We start from the raw sequence: 22,591 nt of genomic DNA, 5'->3' as shown, positions 1-22,591 counted from the left end.
TATTTTATTAAATTTTTAAACTTTATTTATTTATAATTCATTTTGACTTTTGGTGTTTTTTAGTGTCTTGACCCACACTCCTTACCAGAAGATGGCGTTAATGCGCACCATAACTTGCTGGCCAACCGCCTATAAAATAACAAGGAGAAGAAGAAGAAGAAGAAGAAGAAGAAAGGCGGAAATTAGCAACACATCATTGATCGAAGAACTAACGCAAATGCAGACTGTTTTTAATTATTCCTTTGTACTTATTCGCCATATGTGTGACGTGTGATAGAAAAACAGAATCAAAGCTTGTTTACGCTGAGATAAACTCAGCGCCGGTTCTCTAATAAGCTTTTTAGCGTGCTTGTTCTACTGGCTGAGAGAGTAAAGAGGACGCCGGTGTTAGCAACACTTCGTAAACATAGAGCGAGTACGATTGTGTAAAAATGTGTAAAGTCCAAATGTTTAGAGCGTTGATGGAGCAGCGATTAAATGCTGCTGTTGAAGAGATATGTGGATTATTTGAAAGAATCATAGCAGAATACGAGGCGGAACTTTCTCGAACAAAAGAGGAGAAAGAACGACAGCGGGAAGTACTGGAAGCTGTCCTCGAGCCTCGCTTGCGCAAAGCAGGTGTGTACACTTTTCCCTCAGTCATCCTGTTCACATAATTTACTTAATTACACACAATCAACAGGGTACATTATTTCATTACTAAACTTTTTTTCCGCGGATGAAGTATGCCAATTGGTATCGTAGAGCACATACAATTTATTACTACCTCATATTTGTAACTTGTGTTGTTATTGTGAGTTATTTCCGGTAGGGTCCTATTTTCTTTTTTTACGAGATTTTGCTACCAACATTAATTTGTGGAATGGAATGTGATTATGAAAATAGCTCTTTAGCATTTAAAATAATGCAACCGAATAATTGCTCACTTGACTGTAATACACAGCATGACCAACAATATTCATTCATTTTCTACCGCTTTTCCTCACGAGGGTCGCGGGGGGTGCTGGAGCCTATCCCAGCTGTCTTCGGGTGAGAGGCGGGGTACACCCTGGACTGGTCGCCAGCCAATCACAGGGCACATATAGACAAACAACCATTCACACTCACATTCATACCTATGGACAATTTGGAATCGCCAATTAACCTAGCATGTTTTTGGAATGTGGGAGGAAACCGGAGGACCCGGAGAAAACCTACGCATGCACGGGGAGAACATGCAAACTCCACACAGAGATGGCCGAGGGTGGAATTGAACCCTGGTCTCCTAGCTGTGAGGTCTGCGCGCTAACCACTCGACCGCCCAACCAACAATATTATGAAACAATATTTTTTTTCCTTTTGTAATAAACCTTTGTAAGTCAGGTCCATAATAAATAATGACATTCATTCATTTTCTACCGCTTCTCCTCACGAGGGTCGCGGGGGTGCTGGAGCCTATCCCAGCTGTCTTTTGGCCAATCCAGCCAATCACAGTAAATAATGATATATAAAACAATAAAATATAATGTAACAACTTTTATAGGTCAGAAAAGTGGAAAAAACATAATAGGTCTCCTTTAAACGTACTTAACTGTTAACATATTTTTTATGTTTAAACACAAATGGTTGTATGCAAATCAGGGAAAAAACTTGTCATACCTCACAACCTTTGGAAGCGTGCCTCTTCTGATTGGTTATTCAACCTGCGGAGGGTGAACAGAAAGAGGAATGACAAGCTCAAATAACATCTGCTTCTATGTTGTTCTGCAGAAAACCAGCAGGGGTCAGTGGAGAGTCTAGAAGGGGTTACCTCTGAGCATCAGGAGTGGAGCTCCAGTGTGTGTCAGGAGGAGCCACAGCACTCTCGCATTAAAGTGGAAGAGGAGGAAGTGGGCACCAATATGGATGGGGAGCAGCTTCAAGGGCCAGAGGAGGCTGACATCACCAAGTTCCCATTGACTGGTGTCCCTGTCAAGAATGAAAATGATGAAGACAAAGCTCAGGCTAATGGAGAGCATTGTGGAAGACCAGAATCAGACAGTCACCTCGCCCCACTCTCAGATATGGACGACATGATGTCACACTCTTCTGAGGCTGATGACAGTGACGACACCAGAGAACCTGCTGAGAGTAACGACGACACACACTTTATCTGCACAGAATGTGGCAAATCATTTGGCAAGATGAAAATTTTAAGACAACACATGATGACACACATTCAACGCAGCGACGCAGAGTTCAGCTGCCCTGAATGTGGCAAAATGTTTCCCATAAAAAGAAATTTGAATCGACACATGGTGACGCATTCTGGAGTTAAGCCGCATGCTTGCTCTGTTTGTGGTAATAAGTTCTCGAGAAGTCACCACTTGAAAAGACACATGAGGCTACACACCAAGGAGAAGGTTTTCCCCTGTTCAGTTTGTACCAAAAGATTCTCACAGAGGTGCGACTTGGTGACACACATGAGAACACACAATCAGGAGCAATCTCTACCCTGCATGATGTGTGCGAGGGGATTCTCTAAAAAGTCCCATTTGGAGAGACACATCAGAACACACACAGGGGAGAAACCGTTTAGTTGTACTGTGTGTGAAAAAAGGTTCACACGCAAAGAACATATTAAATTACACAAGTGTTCCGGTGAGAAAAACAGTACCTGAACGTGTAATGGTTTAATTTATTTGAACAGTCATACAAATTACATTGGAATACATCACACCATACAATTTGCAGCTCCACAATAAGTAGGAAGAAGCAAAGCTGATGTAAGCCCACCCTATTCACTTCCTGTATTCCAAATGTAGGTGTGGGACTTCAAATGAAGCCGAAAAGCTCATGTTTTGTTAGTTGATGGATGATTTTTTTACCATCCAACATTTTTTAGTCCAATGAACATTTTCCCAGGCCGAATGAAGTAAATGTGTTACTTATTCTAGTTATTGTGTTTACTTTGTATGACAGAGCTTTCCTTGGCAAGCAATGCAATCTACTGTATTATTAGTGCATTAAAACCTTCCACAGAGGTTGACTTAGCAATGACTTTCTTTGTTGGGCTGAATCGTTTTTTCCCCAAGATATGTGCCATAAAGGAGGACAATTGTTTAAAAAAATATTTTAGCCTCACTACAAATACTAGCTACAGTCTTGATGTGGTAGGCCATTATGTTGAGATGACTGACCATGACTCGTTGGCATGGTGAGGCAGTTGGACGACAGCATTTCTTCTATTGTGAGGATATGATTCAATCATTCATTCATTCATTTTCTACCGCTTTTCCTCACAAGGGTCGCGGGGGTGCTGGGGCCTATCCCAGCTGTCTTCGGGCGAGAGGCAGGGTACACCCTGGACTGGTCGCCAGCCAATTACAGGGCATATATAGGCAAACAACCATTCACACTCAAATTCATACCTATGGACAATTTGGAGTTGCCAATTAACCTAGCATGTTTTTGGAATGTGGGAGGAAACCGGAGTACCCGGAGAAAACCCACGCATGCACGGGGAGAACATGCAAACTCCACACAGAAATGGCCGAGGGTGGAGGATATGATTCAGTTTTTTAAAAAAGGATATTTTACTCTCTGGTCTATATTCTCTCACCCAAAGACAGCTGGGATAGTCTCCAGCATACCCCGCGACCCTAGTGATAAGCGGCATAGAAAAAGGATGGATAAAAATCGAAAGCTTAAAGTGAGCCCAGAACACTATTGCTGTCAGAATGTATGAAATGTATATTCACATATATACAATTGGATGCAGCCAATACAAACAACTGTATTTTGTGGTCTCTTGATCAAAAGTGTTAATTTCCGAGAAGTTTGGCTTTGAAGGTTTGTTTTCTGGTTGCGAGCGCGCAAATAGGTGTTGGTTACGTGCGCGCTCCCGACCACGGTGACGTCAGTTCCCAGAGCCTGTGGCCTCTCAAACGCTGTGACGTGTGTTGTGGAAATGGCCGAGGAACAAGCCCAGAAGACAATGTTAAGCTTTTAAAGTCCACTAAACAAGCAAAGGAGGTGAACGACGTGTCTCTAGCGGACACGACGAACATCGCGAAGGGAATTAAAAAGGAGCCAACAAGCGACTCGAACCGCCCGGCTAGCCTTTTCTTCCCCGGTGGCTGAGGAGCCACCATGGAGGACATCAACTCTAATATCAACGCCGACTTGGAGGTGCGTAAGCTCCAGGACTTGGTGAAGCAGCTCGAAAAACAAAACGAGCAGCTCAGGGGTCGGTCCATTATGATGTCCGGTCACCACAGACCCCACAGCGCCGGCTACGAGTCGCCGTCGTCGCTTTCAGCGGGCGATCTGGGCGGCTTCCCCGGGGTGGGGTTCGCCGGGACGGGCGGCTACGGCGACCTGTTGGAAAACCGCCGCTGCCGGAGCCCTAGGCTGTCTTACGACGGCGTCAGCTTCAGGAGGATGTACGAATGCGACGGTGCCTCGGCCGCCACCTCCGGGTCGAGCCGGAACTCGCGTTATTCGGACGACGAGGGCGAAACGTCGATCCTGGACCAGGTCGAGATCTTAGACCTGGAGGACATGGACTGTCTACATGAGGACGACGACAGCTGGTGAGTGTCCTGTCCCTTTTGATAGTTGTCGGACAGCTGGGGTGTACGTGAACGCACCACAGCGACGACCCTCGTCGGGCCTCTGGTGTTGACCTGTTGTGTGTGTATGTCACCGTAGACTGTAGCAAGGAGTGCCACCGCCAGCTCTCGGTTCACATTGCATGTGTTTAGGACTCTAGACAGTTGGTCTCCCAGCTGCTCATCTGCTGTTATGATGCTGCACATTGGTGGCTTGTTGCAACAGTGGCGCTTTGGTGGACCAGTGCATCGGAGCTGTTTTCCTGTCTGGCAGCCATGGTTACGGTCCTCCGAATTCCCTGCTGCCAAACACAAGTTGACTCCTGGGGTCCAAACACAAGAGCAGAACAGGTTGTCTTCCACAGTCCTACCTCTAGCTCACCAAAGGGTCAAAGACTATGGTGCTGCACTTTGTAGACATTGTGCCTCTATTTAATCACAAAAACAGCAGAAAGACAACGACCAAACTGTTTGAGTGGTGATCTTCTTTTGTAAATAAAGTACAATTTAAATGTTGCTAGTCATATATAAAACAAAAATACCTCACCTCTCCTAGTAGCTCTAATGGAATAAAGTTTGAGTCCCCTACAAAAGAAAGAAATTTATAGTTAGATACAAGAAACAGATGAACAACAACTTTTTTAAATATTTAGTACAAAATGTGAGCAATGGATGTCAATATTTTGTTGGCAACACTTGGTTTAAATGTGATTTTATTTAGCTTCTAGTTTCAAAAGGGAGCATTGTGCAAGTGTACCTTACCAAAGTCTCAACAGTCTGATGTTATATTTGCGTAAGGCCTGGGCTCATAAGACCAGTCTCTTCTTCACAGGATGGCCTTAAAGCCCGGTGCTTTATTTTTTACATTTGGATCACAAATGTTACATTTGCATGCTCTTGTCCGCACAGGATGGTTTAGGTTATTTCAAAGATCCAAAGCAAATATTTGTACCACTTTGTTGTCAGCTCTCAATCTCTGAATTAGCCTCTTAGCTTAGAGCAGGATGTTGATGTTCCGCATGCAGGCTGTGTTGATGCGCTACAGAATGTCTTGGAACGTTTCATCACAGGGGACATCCTGCATGGCTGTGAGTGGAGCTGACAGCTGCTAGCTCTGATTAGCCTTAGCAGTGGAAACTCCTTTTTTCTTCTAATCCTCTTCTCTAAAAGGGTCCCGACACTCATTGGTGAATTTAAAAAGTAAGAGTTGTCTTGCAAGCTCAATACTCAGGACTCCAGGGCTTTTCAATTTGGACGCGTGCCAGTTCATGCTTTAAAGTTTGTTGCAAGCAGCGTCTTTAAAGTTGTTTTCACTGATTTTGTGAGCCATTGGAATCAGTGTTAATTTGTGCCAGTCACTGTTTACTGATGCTTGGTAACTAGGAGGTGAGGATGTGTTGAAAGCATTGTAGTTTGGTTCAGTATGATACAGAATTGTTTGCATTTCCATTGCCAAAATTATAGATCTGTACCACTTTTCCAACAGAACACATCTATCCATTTTCTATACTGCTTATCCTCACTAGGATCACAGGTATGCTGGAGCCTATCCCAGCTGACTTTGGGTGAGAGGCCGGGGACTGGTTGCCAGCCAATGGCAGGGCACATATAGACAAACGATCATTTACAGTCACATTCATACCTATGGACAATTTAGAGTCAGAACATATTCTGTATATGCCACTTTCCACTATTCTACTTTTGTGCAACTGGATCATGGATAAATTGAGCCAGGATAGCCAAGATACATCGGCTTAATCACTATCCTAGTTTTGTGCAACGGGCCCCAAGTGACGCCCCAAGTGGGTTTTGTCTTCCTTAATCTGTGTGTGTTGTACAGAGTGCTCTAATCTCATTTGTTTACATGATACACATCTAATACTATTTCTAGAGTGTGGGAAAAGTATGGAATTTTTCAAGTCCATAAGAACCCTGTTAGTCTGAAGGCATCACTCAAAACTGAAAATGATTACCGGTATATTAACATTTTTTACTACCGCTCTATTGTGTTCTCTGAGTGTAGTTTCCACTGCAGCAGAGATCATTTGTTGCCAGCTTTTCCTTCAACCGAATGTTCTGTTGAGAATAAATGTGGTTCATGTTGAAAAAAACCAAAAACAGTACAAAAACAAGACTATGGACTGTTTCCAAGCAGTAAATTGACAGACACTGTAAGTATGACATCAACTTTTTGCTGATGTGATTTCAGGCTATACGAGACCAAGTTGAACAGTCCTCTGCAGAAAGCGTTGAGCCCCGTTGTCTGGTGCCGCCAGGCCCTCGACAACCCAAGCCCCGACATGGAGTTAGCCAAGCGCTCGCTCATCCACAGACTGGACCTCACTATGTCAGGTAATGGACAGCCCCTGCTATCACTACCATCTACTATCTCAAGCACCTCGAATTAGTGATCACTCAAAATCCATTAGTAGATCCAAGGATTCTTGCGCTGCTGTGGAACACAGAACCCCAGGAGAAACATGCCCATTTTACCTTGTTTTTTGGATATCCTGTATGAAACATTCAGGTTCTAACTTAAATAACTCTGTCCTTGAAAGTCAAAAGAAGATCAGTAAATGTAGCACCAACTGACTTGAATCCATCTTGGTCCATAATCAATATTTTGCCTTTTTGGTCCATAGCACAAGGGTCCTTTGGATCCTTAAAGCCACCGCAATTGTTTTGTAACTGTACTTATTTTTAAACTCTTCTATATGCCCCTATTGCCACCAGCAACAGACGTATAGAACATTAAGCATACTGGACTGATTAGCAGTGGTTCTGAAACTACGTAACTTAAAGTTTGGTGTCTGACACTTTTGGTATGATTGTGTCCTACTTGTCTTTTCTGACTGCCTCTAAATATAGTGGGGTCCCTCACCCGGCAGGGTGTGTGTGTGTGTGGAGGGGAGGGGGGCACGCCTCCTTGTGACTAAACTCAGAAGGTTCTGTTTCTATTTTGACAGCGGTATGCTCATGTGTCGCTTGCAACCAACCAGTATGACGTGATCGCTGTCATACAAAACAATCCACACCTGGACATGTAGACGCCAAAATATTAATCAGTCCATTTTTAATGTAAATTGCAAACACACTATCCAGTTCTGGAGCGCTGGAGTAGCTTCAGTGTTACACTCCTCATTCTCCACTTTACTGCATTGTTCTGTTTTCTCGCTGCCCTCAGTTTCTTCTTGAATAAAGGTGCAGATAACCGACACATTTCATAATACAAATAAATAGGAACACTGTAATGTGTCAACACCCATTAGTATATTCGTATGTGTATTAATGATGTTGTTTCATTAACGCAAATCGCTTCTGTAATCAGAATTATTGACAACAGAAATAACTACAACAACTCAAAAATGAGACAGGAAATAATTCACAGTCAGGGAACTAGCAATAATAGAGCAGTGCAGAAGTGATGACACAAGTTAGATGGGTTGAAGCACAAATGGTCAGTATGAGTACAGGCCAGCTGGGGCCGAGAGAGAGAGAGGGGTGGGGGGTATCGTGGCCATGTCCAGCTCGGTGCGAATGGACTAGAGCGAGCATGTCCTTGTGCGAGGAACAAATACCCTTAGCCTAAAGACACTCCGTCTCCTCCAGTGTTAGGGTTTGTTGATATGTGCAAGGTCCCCAAGCCGAGCCTCTGGAGTCTAATGATTGGAGAGTGAGCCACCGTACCCTCACTGAAAAGACCTTTGAGGACTAACACATTCTGCTGATGTGTGACCAGCACTGACATCATGAGTGTAAGTTAGGAAGAAGGATCACGTCACCCTCCAGGCGACTCTATTATGGCGAAGACTAACACGCAGCACATCTTCACTCAGACACACCCTCCATAATTTCTCTCTTCTCCTCGCTAAAACATGTTGCCATGGTGCTGGGTTTGTGGTAGCGACAGAAAGAAGACGGGTGGTGTTTAGTTTGTCTGCATCCACCGAGCCGGTTGTACGTCAGCCCCTTGGCCTTGGTTCCACAGCGAGCAAGAACAGGGAGGAGACATGTTTGAGATGATTGTCTCAGTTTATCCAACACACGCCTCACGGGCAGGAAAATTCTATCTCTGAGCATAGTCTGTTGTTGACACAGACTTTCAGGCTGCTCTCCTAAGTGGTATTCAACCCTACAGATGTTTTCCACCATCTGCCCAGTTTGTCTACCTCACCTAACTTCTCACTGCGGGTGTAAACCACTTAACCACTGTGCTGCCCTTTCTTCACCATTCTTTGTCTTGTTGTATTACTTCACAGCCAGTAGACAGCCAAAGAAGCACCACCCTCTATGTCCTTCTCCTCCTCAGCCCTCTGGCTCTTCTTGTCCTTGTGTGGCGTGCTTGGTGGACCACGCAGTTTTCTCTCGCTCTGTGTGACACCAATCACAGCCTGCTACACAAAGTTCTCGGACAACTTGTCTTGTTATAGGATGCTGTGTTCCAAGGACACGTTCATTATCCGCTTTGTCATGGTTGACTTTAACCTGCATTCTTTAGCGAGTGGTGCTGCCCTGCCCCCCAAAAACTTTAGTTCTAATTTTGGAACCTACTGTGCTACACCTGAGTGAAAGTGTTCTAAAATATCTCTGGGATGGCAGTGTAATGTATTAAAGTGCGACAGAGTCTATTGCCTTTGTACTCCACCCGTTCAATGGCCACTACCTAAATAATGCAGGATGACAAAGTAGGGGTGGAGGAAGCAGCTGATATGATTCCTTACTGTGGAACTTCATCATCTCCAAAGGTGAACCCTTTCAAACAGAGACTTTGCAAAAACTAGTCATGTCAGAGCAGTAATGGGGTTCCCGATTCAGCATGCAAGCTAGTACAAGAACAGGACGTGCCCAGCAAGTCTTAGCACAGACCCCATGACTTGAGACTTCACACTCGCTTGAATTGTGCGCTCACTTGAATGCTGTCTATTGTGGAATGTGTGCCCGTATGCTCGCCATACGCTTTAATGGACTGCAAGCAAAACACTATTGGCCTTGTCGTTGACAAGCCCCCACTCTACTTGTTGCTCGAATAGCTACTAGTCTGTTTGGAAAACACTTGGATGTTTGTTCCTTCCACATTATACAATTCAGATTCTGTGTCATTGTAGCCAACAAGCGGCGGAGTCTCTACGGGAGTGGATACAACCAGCAGGTTACCTATGGTAGCCCGTACAGCACAAACGCCGCCAACAGTCCCTACAGCAGCGGCTTCAACTCACCCTTGTCCACCCCCAGCAAGGTGCCCATCGTCAGGCAGCAGCTGATGCCCGTAAACTCAGGTAACATCTCTTGACCGTGGGAGATTGTAGATGTGTTTCCACCTCAATGGTATGGTTCAGTTTAGGTTGCAGCAGTGCAATCTGAAATGGTGGGATCTATTAATTGTCAGTTATACAAATAAAGGAAGGCCAAAGAAGAAACAAAAGACAACAGCGAGGGACATTCTTCTGCCTTGTGTCTAATGTCGCCCTTTGGGTACCCCCAAAGATGGGTGCTAAGACATGGCTTTGTACTGTTCAGTTATTTTTGTACTCTCACATTTGCTATAATTCTTGTTAACCAAAATATACTGCTTGGTTTCTTCCTCTCCAGCACATCAGCGGAACGCAGCATCAGAAAGGAATCCACCGGCTGTCAGCCCACAGTCATCAGTAGACAGCGAACTGAGCACCTCCGAGATGGATGAAGACTCTGTCGGCTCCTCGACAACTTACAAACTCAACAATGTCAACGATGTCCAGATTCTAGCGCGCATGCAGGAAGAGAGTAAGCGGTGCCCTCAGTTTCCAAGCAGCTTTCCAGATGTGTAACCATGCTTTTCATCAGGTCTAAGACAGGACTACGCCGCCTCAGCATCCAGGCGGAGCTCAGGTTCATCCTGCCACTCGCTGCGACGCAGCACATTCAGTGACCAGGAGCTGGACACACACAGCCTGGAGGACGAAGAGGAGGCGGTGCACCCAGCCTTCCACCTGCCCTCCAACCGCTTCAGCCCCTCCCCTCGGCACTCGCCCCGCGCCTCCCCGAGGAATTCGCCCCGTTCACGCTCCCCTGCCCGCTCCATTGAGTACGGTCGCGGATCGCCTCAGCCCGTCATCAGCCGCCTGCAGCAACCTCGCCACTCACTGCAGGGTCACAGCCATGACATGCAGACCAATGTGGTGAAGAATGAAGGTGAGCACAACCGGCGGGGTCATGCGCCACATCAGTCTTGTGTTTTCAACCAACATTTTTGTACCGTTACAGAAAAACTCCGTCGTAGTCTTCCCAACCTCACACGCTCCTCTGCGGTGCCGCTTCAGGGCCCAGAGCCTGTCAAGAACAGCCGAAGCTGCGAGTCCAACCTGCAGGTGCCAAATGGCGGGTCTCCTCGGCACCAGAGCCCGTCAGCTCGTAAGTACACCACACACGTTATTGTTAACTCTTTGCCTCTTTCACCTGTCAGTATAATGCAGCTTTGTTGTACAGTGTGGCGAGGAAAGAGTTAACGTGTTAGTTTGCTCTCTATGGGGCGAGCGATGCAACATGACAGGCTGTCTTGTTGTGGCTAATCAGCACCATTCCAAACACCACAAAACGCTGCAAAGGCTTGGCAGGGCTGTTAAACAATTCTTCCTCACTCCACACACTTGTCTTAATCTCACCTCGAAGGAAAAGTGTCCTATCAGTGGCAGCTTTATGTACTCGGGGGAGATTAACGTCCTGACACAAGTGTTTGGACTATCCATTTGATGTAATCCTTTAATGTGGGACGAAGTTAATGGTGTTGTTCTTAATCTGGGAGATGTAATCCCTCTCTGTTACAAGAGGCATGGCACGGAGGAGGTCAAAGGGCAATCTTGAGTTTGTGAAACATGCCTCTATCCTCTCACAGCCTTTGAGCTGCTTGTGCATTAGTGGGACTTTTGTTAACGAGTACTCTTCATCTTTAACAAATCCACTCTTTGGCTTTGGCACTGATAGCATGTATCTCCTAAACCACATCCCTTCATCTCCTTGTTGCCGGCTTGGCTTGCCAGTTTAAGGGCTGGCAAATGTTTGGCTGCGGCGACCTCTGGTGGTATGCAAACCGCACTGCAGGCCCCTCTGTGCCTCTTCCGCTTTGACTCTGTCAGGAGGTAGGGAGTGAGTGGCCTGCTGAAAATGTGTCTATTTTTCAACAGCAGCACCTCAGTCCCTGAGACACTCGCGCCCCACAAGCCCAGCCCCCAAATCCAAACAGCACCTCCAAACCCCGGTGGCCCGGCGAGGTAACAGCCAACCAGCATCATACACACTCTGGTGGACTGGATGAAATGTTGGATCACGTATGATTAGGGAGATGGAGTAAGTCTTGCCAAGGAGGGTTGCTTCACACTGATGGCTCGGCTTTCCCTGGTCTGAAGCAGTTGTGCGTGTTTTTCCAAGCGCACGCAAATGGGTCAAACACAGCATGTGACAGCCCTCTCTTCTCCTATTGGTCGGAGCAAGAAGCTAAACAGGAAGAAGGTCAAGGAATAATGACGGGAACACAATAAAAACTCCATCATGAGCTCTTGAATACTGATATGAACAATCTAGCGGGCTACAGCACACCAGTGAATATTAAGGCAATGTCCTGACTAACTGGATAAGGACATGCTACACTGCGGTCAACTGCTTATTCGTTTTAATATGTACAGTATTTACATCAATTATATAATAAATAATGAGTTAATATCATTTGGGGCAGGGGTGGGCAAAGTTTTTTCGACTCGTGTGCCACATTGGGTTAAAAGATTTGGTATAGGGGCCATCTAGATAAAGGTGGTCATCAAACAGGATGACATACTTGCTCACAGTGCAACGAAACGAAAACAACACATCCACAGCAATACATCACATAAATCAACTACTACTAAGTGAGCGATAAAAACTAAGTGCGAAACAACACATAACTTAAAACTGACATTTCCAAATGCCCACAAAGCATGCTGGCTAGTCAAGCTGCAACAACACTATGAACTATGAACAATAAAACATTGTCTTACATATTTATTTGTTTGACCACATGGTGCTTTAGGTTTCGATGTTAAAGGCGCTTGCCGGGCCTGATGCGACCTGCAGGCTGCCCACCCCTGATTTGGGGTCTTTCCTGATTGGTCCATTTGTCAAAAACATACACAAAATAAGTGTCTACTTAAAGATAAATCAGAACAGAGCCACGAAGGTTGAGGAAAAACATCTGTGGCACCGCTGCTCTGAGCCACATCCTCGGACCTTGCCTCGCCCTTCGCTGACTGACCTAAGGCCTGTCTCTGTTGTCTTTGTCTAGTCCCGCTCTCCTGTTGCTTTGGCGATGAAGGTGACTTTAGTGAGTATTCCCTGACTGGCTCACGACTCTTGTTGTTCATGTTGTCGTGTTTGTGGCTCCTCCACATGTTGTGTATGTCTGTGTTGTGCATGTCATCACATTAAGAACTAGAATGGCACTCGGTGGAGGACAGACCTCCACCAAGGCCACATTCCCACTGCTACTTGGCTTGATGTGGATCTACTCGCCATCGACACTTGAACTGATGTAGACGGTACTTCAAGGTACTATTTTGAAGTCAGTGCTGAGCAGATACAGTATGGGTGGTTGCTCATTGGTTCTAACTTTTTAAGATACACAGCAAGAAACGTCAACACCTTAACACATGTGCTAATATTAACTTGTGTTTTATCTTTGCAGTATTATACTCCACAGTCTACACCTCACTGCAGCACACCATTTTCTGTGAACGCAGTTTAATCAGCCCCAAATTAAACACATAAAAGATACCCAAATTAGCATTACTGACTGAGAAATATTGCGTTTAATGTTAAAGGTGGGAAAATTTACATCTGCAACAGAATTTCACCAACCCACAAAGTTTCAGTTTTTGTGTAGTCCTGTTCACAGTTAAGCATGAACAAAAGAATAGGATGAAAAACAAAGCATAACCTCCTTGGCAGAGGTAATGATGGTATGATTTCTTTTGGAGTTGATTTTGTTCTCTTCTGTTTCTCATTGCTAAACATGGTAAGCATGGTTGGTAAAGACATACTTCATGCTTTGTTCCCAACATTGTCCAGTTGTCATACTCATCATGCTAACTTTTAGCACTTAGCTTCCATACAAGTGTGTCGTGTCATGTTTTCTTTTCCTGTTCCCTAGTTCCAGCGTCCAGTAAGCTGCGGACCCCGGCCACGCCCTCGCCCCTTGCCTTGAGGCAGCCGGTTAAAGCCACCACCAACCCCACCTGTGTCGCTGGCTCCACCCCTGGACGCTCCCTGGCTCCGCCTCGCAGTGGCCTGCCTCGCCCCAGTGCCCCGGCAGGTGGCAGTGGGGGCATCCCTCTTCCTCGTAGCAAGCTAGCTCAGCCTGTACGCAGGTAAACCGAAACGTCCCCACCGCCCCACTAAACTCATGTTGACAAGTGTTAACTTAAGTCTTCTTTTAGAACTCTGCCAGCTCCACGGATCTACAGTGGCACCAGGGAGAACTTAAGGGAGGGCTATTAACGTGTTGCTGAGGTGAGCCCGCAGAGGGCGCTCTCCTCAAACATATAGAGGAAGACCACATGGCACTTTATCTACCTTGATGACTTTTTAGTGACAATGCCCCAGGAATATTTAATTAAAAAATAAAGAGTAATAGGAATAAGAACCCTCCATGGTGTCCAGGATGGGGTCATGCATGCAAACGGCCAAAAGAGAACGCCAAAGAACAAACGCCTGCCTGCTTCACCACAGACAGCATGCCGGCGCTCTCGCCCGTGTCGCATCCTTATTCTCAGCGACCTCCGGGATGACGTCAACAAGTCACCTCTTGATGACTTACGAGTGAGCTTTGTGACGTCATGGAATGACCTCCACGACAATGCCAATGGAGAATGACGGCCACACTGAAAGTAAATCTTTCCTCTTGTACAAAGCACCTAGAGAGAATGCACAACTTAATTTATTGAAATCACTTCAAGGGATCCTCCGCTGTTTGGACAAGTTTCACATAATAGAAGTGTCTTAAAGTTTTTATCATATCCAAAAAACTACATTTAAAAAAACGCCACCATAACGCTAGTGCTTAACACTTGTGACTCCAGTTGGGATATTTACTTTGCAAACTACTACCCATGATATGATGTCATCATACAAGATGGCCCCACCCATGTTTTGGATTGAGTTTTATCAGTTCATATCCTTTTAATTTTATCCAAACAGTGGAGGATCACATTAAAGACGTCACACGTCTGTTCCAGTATTTACCATTTTTCAAATGTGCATTTGAATATCGATTGCAAGCTAACGCTCCAAAGCATTACTTGACTTGCTGTCTTTCTTTCCAAAGGTTGAAGTTGTAATTTTTCCGTGCAGTGCTTTGAACATTTAGTTACGGTTCAGGTCTGAACGTCTCAGGCAGATCCAAGGTGACAATGAAACAAAACCACTGGCACTGACCCTGACCATGACAGTCTTGATTGTTTTACTGACTACCACAGTTCATCGTGATGTTGCACATTTTGAGACAAAGCTGGCAAAACCCAGCTATCTTTGCTCATCCTGGACAGGTAATCGTAATGATGTCACATGATATGTTGGAAAATCAGCATTTCATTTTTGCCAAGCTTGTTTTTTTTTGTAAGTTCAGCCAATTAAAGGTCACTGTTATTGGCTGCTTACACCTTACAGTGTGCCATTCATGCTTTAAAAATGAGAAATAGAAGAACTATGATGTTAGAAGAAAAAAGTGTGTCCATGTTGGGGAAGCTCATCTGCTAAATTGGTGTGGTGGCTTGTTTTGACTAGTGCCTAATTTTAAGAAGTGTCACATGATTTTAAGTGTCTGTTCATTATCATTTTGGTTGTGCCAATTTCTGGTTTTGCAAAGTTTACTGGCATTTTTGCTTTTATGATTTTTTTTGCCTGCCTGCCTATTTTTGTAATGGAATGAATACATTTATTATTATTATAATTGCTTTGGAAAATGTTTGAATATGCGCCTTCATATTTATAGCTCATCACTCATTGTGTAAATGTAAAAAAAAACCTATTTATTAAATAGAAAGGTGCCTCGGACGACATGCAGACTCAGTGGGAAGAATGTTGCAAAAAGACCAACCACACCTTTTGTGTGCCACTTTTTGTTATTCGATCCTTTTTAAAAATACACAAACATGACATTTTTTTGTGTAAAGTCACATTTCAAATAAAAGTGGAATTCTTTTAACTTTTCTAAAAAATGTATTTTCCATTTGCTCATGGTGTTGGTCGTTTCAGATACACTACATGAAACTACAGATCATAGCTTTCTTCACATACACAAATATAATACATGGTAAATGAGTATGAAGACTCATGTACAGTACCTGATACGGTGAGTCTTATCACTTATCCAACCTGTATAGAAACAATAAATGATAACTTCACTTTTAGTTGCTCATTTGGATCCAGAAATAGCTTTTATAAAATGGCAAAAGATTATGCTTATAATAGCAAGGTGAAGTAAACATCAAAGATGCTTTGCCACAGGCTGCAACAGCAGAAACTACACTACGTATGGTGATGCAGATCTTCCTCGATGGTATTCCTTAGAGCATCCATATTGTCAGCATGTTCTCCCCATGCGTGCATGGGTTTTCTCCGGGTTTCCTCCCACATTCCAAAAACATGCTAGGTTAATTGTACATATGTATGAATGTGAGTGTGAATGGTTGTTTGTATATATGTGCCCTGTGATTGGCTGGCGACCAGTGCAGGGTGTATCCCGCCTCTCGCCCAAAGACAGCTGGGATGGGCTCCAGCATGCCTGCGATCCTCGTGAGGATAAGCGGTACAGAAAATAGATGAATGACATCACCATTTATGATCAATTCCTATATCGTTCACAGCTAGCGGCACAAACCGGAAGTCCTTTTAAGTACTCGAGAATGTGACCAACCACAGCAACGTAGGTGTGCCTGGAAGCGGGCCATGGGTGGAATACATCAAAACAGACCGGAGAGATCCGGAGAAATACAGCTGAATAGGGGCCGATTCTGGAAGAACTAGAAAGCTTTGTGTGCGGGTGTGTGTAGCTGCTCTGTAGGAGTCTACAACTCAATACAAAGGGTTGAAAATGAGCATAATAGGTCCCCTTTAAACACTCAAAGGTCAATATTAATTTGAATCGTAATGATCTATCGCTTGGACACAATAAATTATTAGGTGACTCACCGTATTCACTCCTCGTGAAGTTGTGCCTCGTCCCGTTCGGCTGTAGCGTTTTTGTAGCCTTGTTAAAACATTGTTTCTGTTATAGTGTTTTACTTCTCCTTGTAGTCCTTCATGAAGCGAAGATTCAGACAGTATTCTATAATGGCGCCCTAGAAACACAGCAGTGGTACACAAAGGAGATTGATTTTTACAATGGTCTACAGCCAATAAGAACGCAGAACACAATGGACAGGTTCTCCCTGGCCAGACAGGACTGTTGTGGCTGGCTACACATACTGAGAGTACTGGACACATCTTTGAGTATACAACACCCTCTACTGGAAGCAGTAGTAAATACAATAATACACATACAACTGAGCACTGATAGGCCGCTCTAAAACACCACAAGAAGACAGAACACCATGCACGTTCATATGCTGTTAAAATAAAATTGCACTTTAAAACCCATGATGTAATGAGGGAACACTGTACATCAAAGGCTACGCCTTAGAAATGTGCTGATATTAAAGGGGCTGATCTCTGTGGGAAATCTACACCATCAGTTGGAGATTCACATCTGCTCAAAATTGCTTGGTGTTCAAGACTCATTCATCAGAATTTACATTATGGTCTCACCCTATAATTCTGCATAGAAAGACATCCTTAATGTGATTACATTTGGTAAAAGGCTTGTGCATACCAGGAAGCAGGTGACATACACAAACATCATTCTTTCATTACATACCTGGAGCCTAACATTAGTTTAATGGCTGTGTTTCAAGGGGAGGAGGGAGGAGACTTGACGACAGCTCTGAGCCACCCACCCACCGCAGCAGCCCGTCCTGTCCTCCGTTGTCCTGCTTCAGACCGCCTGACGTCAGTGCTTTTTATTTCCTGTGTGTGATATCAGCAGCTGATAGCGCATAGAGGGCCCCGGCTATCTGCAGACACAGACATGTTAGATATGGTCAACAAAACAAACAAACAAAACAAAAAAACACTGATGAGACGTGATATTTCACCAGCATTATAACAGACACTTCATTAGGTACACCTGCACAACCATCATAGTGCTATACAAACAATTGTGACTATACAAACATAGCATTAACAATATGTTTCCAATCATTTGTCCCTCATGTTTTAGTCAAAATATTAAGAGCAGTTCTGCTATGATATTAGTTTCAGTGTGCATTTACTGTAAATTACCCGTGTGATATATATTCAAACAGACTGTATATCTTTCGGAAGGGATATTGTGCCTCTTTTACTCTTGTCTGTACTTTTTACTATTGTACCAATAAGAGATCGTCATGTGCATTATGGTAAAGAATGCGCATTCGTGCGTAAAATGCGCGCGCACACGCTCTTCGTAAAAGAAAAGCCAAACAAAAGCAACTCGCACGTTTTCCAGCTTGGTGCACTTTTTGTAAAGAATGAACGCTTCGTATCGATGGTAACACAGCTGCTTTCACCGCGGCTTCCCTTTACGCACGCGTAAATGTTAACATCGTTGTCAAATATTAACGTTATATAACATTTCATCTGGATGAAATTTAACCTTGATAGGATTCTAGTGGCAAATATCTCAATGTAATGTAAAGATCTATCCTGACCCTGTTTTGGGCAGTATGATTGACGTTGTGGTGGTGGGCGGCGTGGGGGCTTTCTTTCCATTCATTGCGCAGGGGAGCAGCTATAAAAGGTCCAGCCAGGACGTGAGGGATTGTTCTCTCCTCTCTAACACTCAGTGGAGTCCCTGCAGGCTGAGTGTGGACGCTTGCAGCCCCAAGAGCCATGGCACCGTCACGACCACGATCCTATGCGCCACAGTGACAAGTGCACCAAGCTGTGCGTAATTATCTATGCTCACATCTGTTGCTCACAAGAGATAGGCTTCTCCGCTCCCGTTGCGCCATGGATAACGCCAGCCTAACACCGGGAGACTTGATGTCCACACCGGCCGCGGGCTTACAGGTTTTCCCCGGGTTCCAGACTGCAACTGCTGTGGCGCTAATGGTCCGGGCGCAGCCGTCCGAGTCCCCTCTCCACCTGGTGCCAGCCTTTTGGGACTCGCCGCTCAGCCACGGCATCAACGTGTTCGTGGGCATGGTGCTGTGCTTCACCATGCTCGGGTTGGGCTGCACGGTGGACGTGAGCCAGCTGGGGGAGCACATCCGGCGACCTATAGGTGTGTTGTTGGCTCTGGTGTGCCAGTTTGTCATCATGCCCCTGGTTGCCTTTCTGCTTGCTCTGGCCTTCTCTCTGGATGACGTGGCCGCCATGGCGGTCCTTCTGTGCGGATGCTGTCCTGGGGGGAACTTGTCTAACATCATGTCTCTGTTGGTCCATGGAGAGATGAACCTCAGGTAGGGACACCTCTCTAACTTTATAGAAAAGCTTCTATATTGGCCCATTTGGATGCATTAGTGTGTGATTGCAATGTTGGCGGTACTAATAATTTCACATTTAATTTGCCAACATCTTTCAATTGCTAAAAAAAATAACACATGCAATACCAAAAGGTCTGAGTAAGCTAGACTAAAAAGATGCAGCCATCCCTCTTTTATACTTTCTTGTCTTCATCGAGTGATAGATAAGCTGGAGCATAGGCAATCTGACTTCCAGAGGTGGGGCACAACGTGGACTGTAGTGAATAGGGCACATCTTTAAAAATGGCCATTCACACTGCATCTGTGTGTGTTAATTTTGCCTGCAGAGGGCAGGTTAAAAAAAAAACGAGCTGCAACCTGCAAATGGCTCCCAGGCCGTACTTTGGACACCCCAGATTTCAAGTGTCCCATTAACCTGGAGAAATCCCATACAAGCACTAGGAGAACATCCAATGGCAGGGATTCCAGGGGAAAAGGTTATTGGTGCAATGTGTGAGAGGCCATTTGAAGTTGACGGAAAACGAGAAGCAGACTAATGTAATTAGGGGACAGTGGATTCGGTTCTGCGCATGTTACAGACAACTGAGGCTTGTGGAGGGATTTAGGTGGAAGACGAAAGCAGAGTGAGCTAATTTTTTTGTCAGGGTACTAATTAGTTTGTGAAAATGGACAATTAAGCATGCAAATACAGCCATCAACTAAGCAGACGCTGTCTCCACAGCATCATCATGACCATCTCTTCCACGCTGCTGGCATTGGTCCTGATGCCATTGTGCCTATGGATCTACAGCCGTGCCTGGATCAACACACCTGTGGTCAGCCTCATGCCCTTTGGCGCCATCATTCTCACCCTGTGCAGCACGCTCATCCCCATTGGCCTCGGTGTGATGCTGAGATACCGCTACACGCGTGTAGCTGACACCGTCTTGAAGGTAACATTTGCTGGTCTGATTTCACGGCTCTGTCAGACCTGATAGTAATCTGATGCTATTATCATGTAGCAATGTATACTACAAAAAAAACGTTAAAAAAGTGAAGATATGTCGTGTTGCCATTGCATTTTACTTATGAGCCTAATGTTACAGTGTAAAAAATTTATTAAAGATAGCCATATAAAAATGTGTATATTGGAGTACCTGAAGGTATAATTTACATGACTGCACCTGATAGATCAAGGTCTGTACGCATTTATTAAGTGCAGACAATCTTGACACAATATCAGTAGAGTAAATTTGGTCATTGAATGCTTTTTGTGGGACTACCCGTGCTTAAAAAAACTTGGGTAGATTGTGATGAAGAAGGCTGTTAGCAACTTCAGACATCGGTGAGCTTGTAATTTGCATACATGCAGGTCAGACACTCCCTGTATGAACATTCTATAATGATACACAGACAACCGCCTACTTATACAAACTAAGTTAGGACATTGATATATTAAATTGTTACTCACAGCTTGCGCTTCCGACTCTTCAACAAGACCAAGTAACATTGGAAAGGCATCAGGCTTCAGCAACAGTTTGGCGGATACTTCCCATATTTGCTCTTGCTGGTCAGGAATCTGAAACTCCAACCACTTCTGCCTAATGTTTGCCCCTTTAGGCAAGTTCAAACCTGAACAAATATTTATTGGAAACCATTACACATTAGCAGAGGATTGGCCCCTGTGATCTGAACCAGAGCAGTGTTGTTCATGATGTCTGTGCTCATCCCAGATTGTCCATTAACAAAACCATTTTTCAAGCATAAGGGTTTGCATATGTACACCATATGATGCCAGCATACCCTGAGCCGCAGATCGATGATGGACTTTGTGGTCATGTCGTCGGACTTGCGGTCATATGTTGTGGACACACTGGTGAAGAGGGTTGCGGCGTTGTTAACCAATAGGTGAGTCGGCTCCGATAGTGACTGAAGATACCAGTGAGACCTGGAAGGTCCATGGATGGCCCCTGATGGTAATGTCTGGTGTAGTCTCCCGTCAGAGGTTTCAAATCCCAACTGCATGAGATGTTCGACCAGGAAGGCAGCAGACATTGACTCCGACTCCGAGTAGGCCATGTTCCATCCTCCATTGTCGATCAGAGCTGTGGCCATAAGGTGCCTGTCATGGCGGTAATCCAGAACCATGGGTGGACATCAGCAGAGAGGTGCTGTCAAGCTGAAAAAGGAGTCCAATTCCAATTTTTGGTCCAAGGGAAGCAGTTGTTGGTGATCTCCAATCAAGGAGTTGTGAACTCGTGGACAAAATACTTCGAAGACCTCCTTAATCCCACTGACAAGTCTTCCATCATCTCTGGAGCTAAGGTTGCAGAGGTTGTCAAAAACTCCTTGTGGTGGCAAGGCCCCGGGGGTGGATGATATCCAGCCAGGGTTCCTCAAGGCGCTGGATGCTGTGGGGCTGCCTTGGTTGACATGACTCTGGACTTTGGGGCTGTGCCTCTGGATTGGCAGACCAAAGTGGTGGTTCTTAAAGTGGTGGTTTTTAAGAAGGGGGTTCCAACCCAGGAATGCCTCAGGATCCTCCAGAAGGACCTGGACAGAGTAGCCAGGGAGACATCGACCTGACACTGGATAAGCGGAAGAATACGTTTGGCATTTTTTAGACTTTTAAAGGGTGCATCCATTTTCACACTACGGTACAAAAGATGATGAGCCATGCTTAGAGATGGTTATAGCTTTCAATGCCTTAAAATGTGTAATTGCCACTTTATATTATTTAGTTGGATATATGATGTAATTGATAGTCACCTGTGTCTCCCCAGGCATCCCTCTGGTCCCTGCTCATTACCCTCCTCCTGCTCTTCATCCTAACGGCAGCCATGCTGGGCCCCGAGCTTATCTCCACCATCCCACTGTCGGTCTATGCCGTGGCCCTCCTGATGCCCATGTGTGGCTACGCAGCGGGCTATGGCCTGGCAGTGCTCTTCGACCTACCACCCAACAGCCGTCGCGCTGTCTCCCTGGAGACAGGTTGCCAAAATGTGCAGCTGTGCACAGCCATCCTCAAGCTGGCCTTCCCGCCTCAGCTGATGGGTGGCATGTACATGTTCCCACTGCTCTACGCGCTCTTCCAGGCTGCTGAGGCGGGCGTCTTCATCCTGGTCTACAGGTTGTACCGAAAGAAGGTGCTGCACAAGGCTGACCCAGTGCGGGATGGTGAGGACACGGACATAACATACCAGAGATTTCAGGACGAGGATGTCGACTTTGACGGGTCGTATGGAGCTGTGACAGTGAGCGACCCCAACACCATCATGCTGGACCCCTGTCCTCCGGATCCTACGCCTGTGTAAATATGTCAAAACAAATGGGATGAGAGGGGCAGCCACGTTTGTGTGACATACATTTTAAAAACAAACAAGACAGGCTGATGCATGTTTATCACTGTTTTAAAAAAACCCTGTTGAAAAAAAATTTAATCATGCGTCACATCAAGTCTGTGAATGTAACGGCAAT

At 45.2% G+C, this 22,591-nt stretch overlaps 3 protein-coding genes across 7 annotated transcripts; all 3 read left to right on the top strand.

Moving 5' to 3' along the window:
- Nucleotides 1-144: 144 nt before the first annotated feature.
- Nucleotides 145-3,033, top strand: LOC131129080 (zinc finger and SCAN domain-containing protein 22-like). The gene is made up of 2 exons (XM_058072211.1): nucleotides 145-618; nucleotides 1,750-3,033. Exons 1-2 carry the CDS (start codon nucleotides 432-434, stop codon nucleotides 2,637-2,639), a joined length of 1,077 nt encoding a protein of 358 aa, XP_057928194.1. The 5' UTR covers nucleotides 145-431; the 3' UTR covers nucleotides 2,640-3,033.
- An 823-nt stretch (nucleotides 3,034-3,856) lies between these two features.
- Nucleotides 3,857-15,930, top strand: slain2 (SLAIN motif family, member 2). Of its 5 annotated transcripts, XM_058072191.1 has the most exons (10): nucleotides 3,857-4,553; nucleotides 6,781-6,923; nucleotides 9,677-9,847; nucleotides 10,161-10,334; nucleotides 10,395-10,742; nucleotides 10,815-10,961; nucleotides 11,732-11,818; nucleotides 12,862-12,900; nucleotides 13,726-13,942; nucleotides 14,012-15,930. In XM_058072191.1, the coding sequence occupies exons 1-10, from the start codon at nucleotides 4,111-4,113 to the stop codon at nucleotides 14,070-14,072; spliced, it is 1,830 nt and encodes a 609-aa protein (XP_057928174.1). In that variant the 5' UTR covers nucleotides 3,857-4,110; the 3' UTR covers nucleotides 14,073-15,930. The 5 variants fall into 5 exon arrangements, 4 of the variants coding, with proteins under 4 accessions (XP_057928174.1, XP_057928175.1, XP_057928176.1 ...); XR_009129745.1 differs by lacking the exon at nucleotides 14,012-15,930 and having other exon boundaries at nucleotides 12,862-13,124; nucleotides 13,726-13,862; XM_058072192.1 differs by lacking the exon at nucleotides 12,862-12,900 and having other exon boundaries at nucleotides 14,012-15,929.
- Nucleotides 15,931-18,813: 2,883 nt separating this feature from the next.
- slc10a4 (solute carrier family 10 member 4) lies at nucleotides 18,814-22,591 on the top strand. Its single transcript, XM_058072206.1, has 3 exons — nucleotides 18,814-19,111; nucleotides 19,857-20,067; nucleotides 21,898-22,591. The coding sequence occupies exons 1-3, from the start codon at nucleotides 18,852-18,854 to the stop codon at nucleotides 22,426-22,428; spliced, it is 1,002 nt and encodes a 333-aa protein (XP_057928189.1). The 5' UTR covers nucleotides 18,814-18,851; the 3' UTR covers nucleotides 22,429-22,591.

The sequence above is a fragment of the Doryrhamphus excisus genome, chromosome 5 (assembly GCF_030265055.1).
Source record: "Doryrhamphus excisus isolate RoL2022-K1 chromosome 5, RoL_Dexc_1.0, whole genome shotgun sequence".
Taxonomy (NCBI): Eukaryota; Metazoa; Chordata; class Actinopteri; order Syngnathiformes; family Syngnathidae; genus Doryrhamphus; species Doryrhamphus excisus.
The sequence above is the reverse complement of the archived record's forward strand: the minus strand, read 5'-3'. Positions and strand labels throughout refer to the sequence as shown.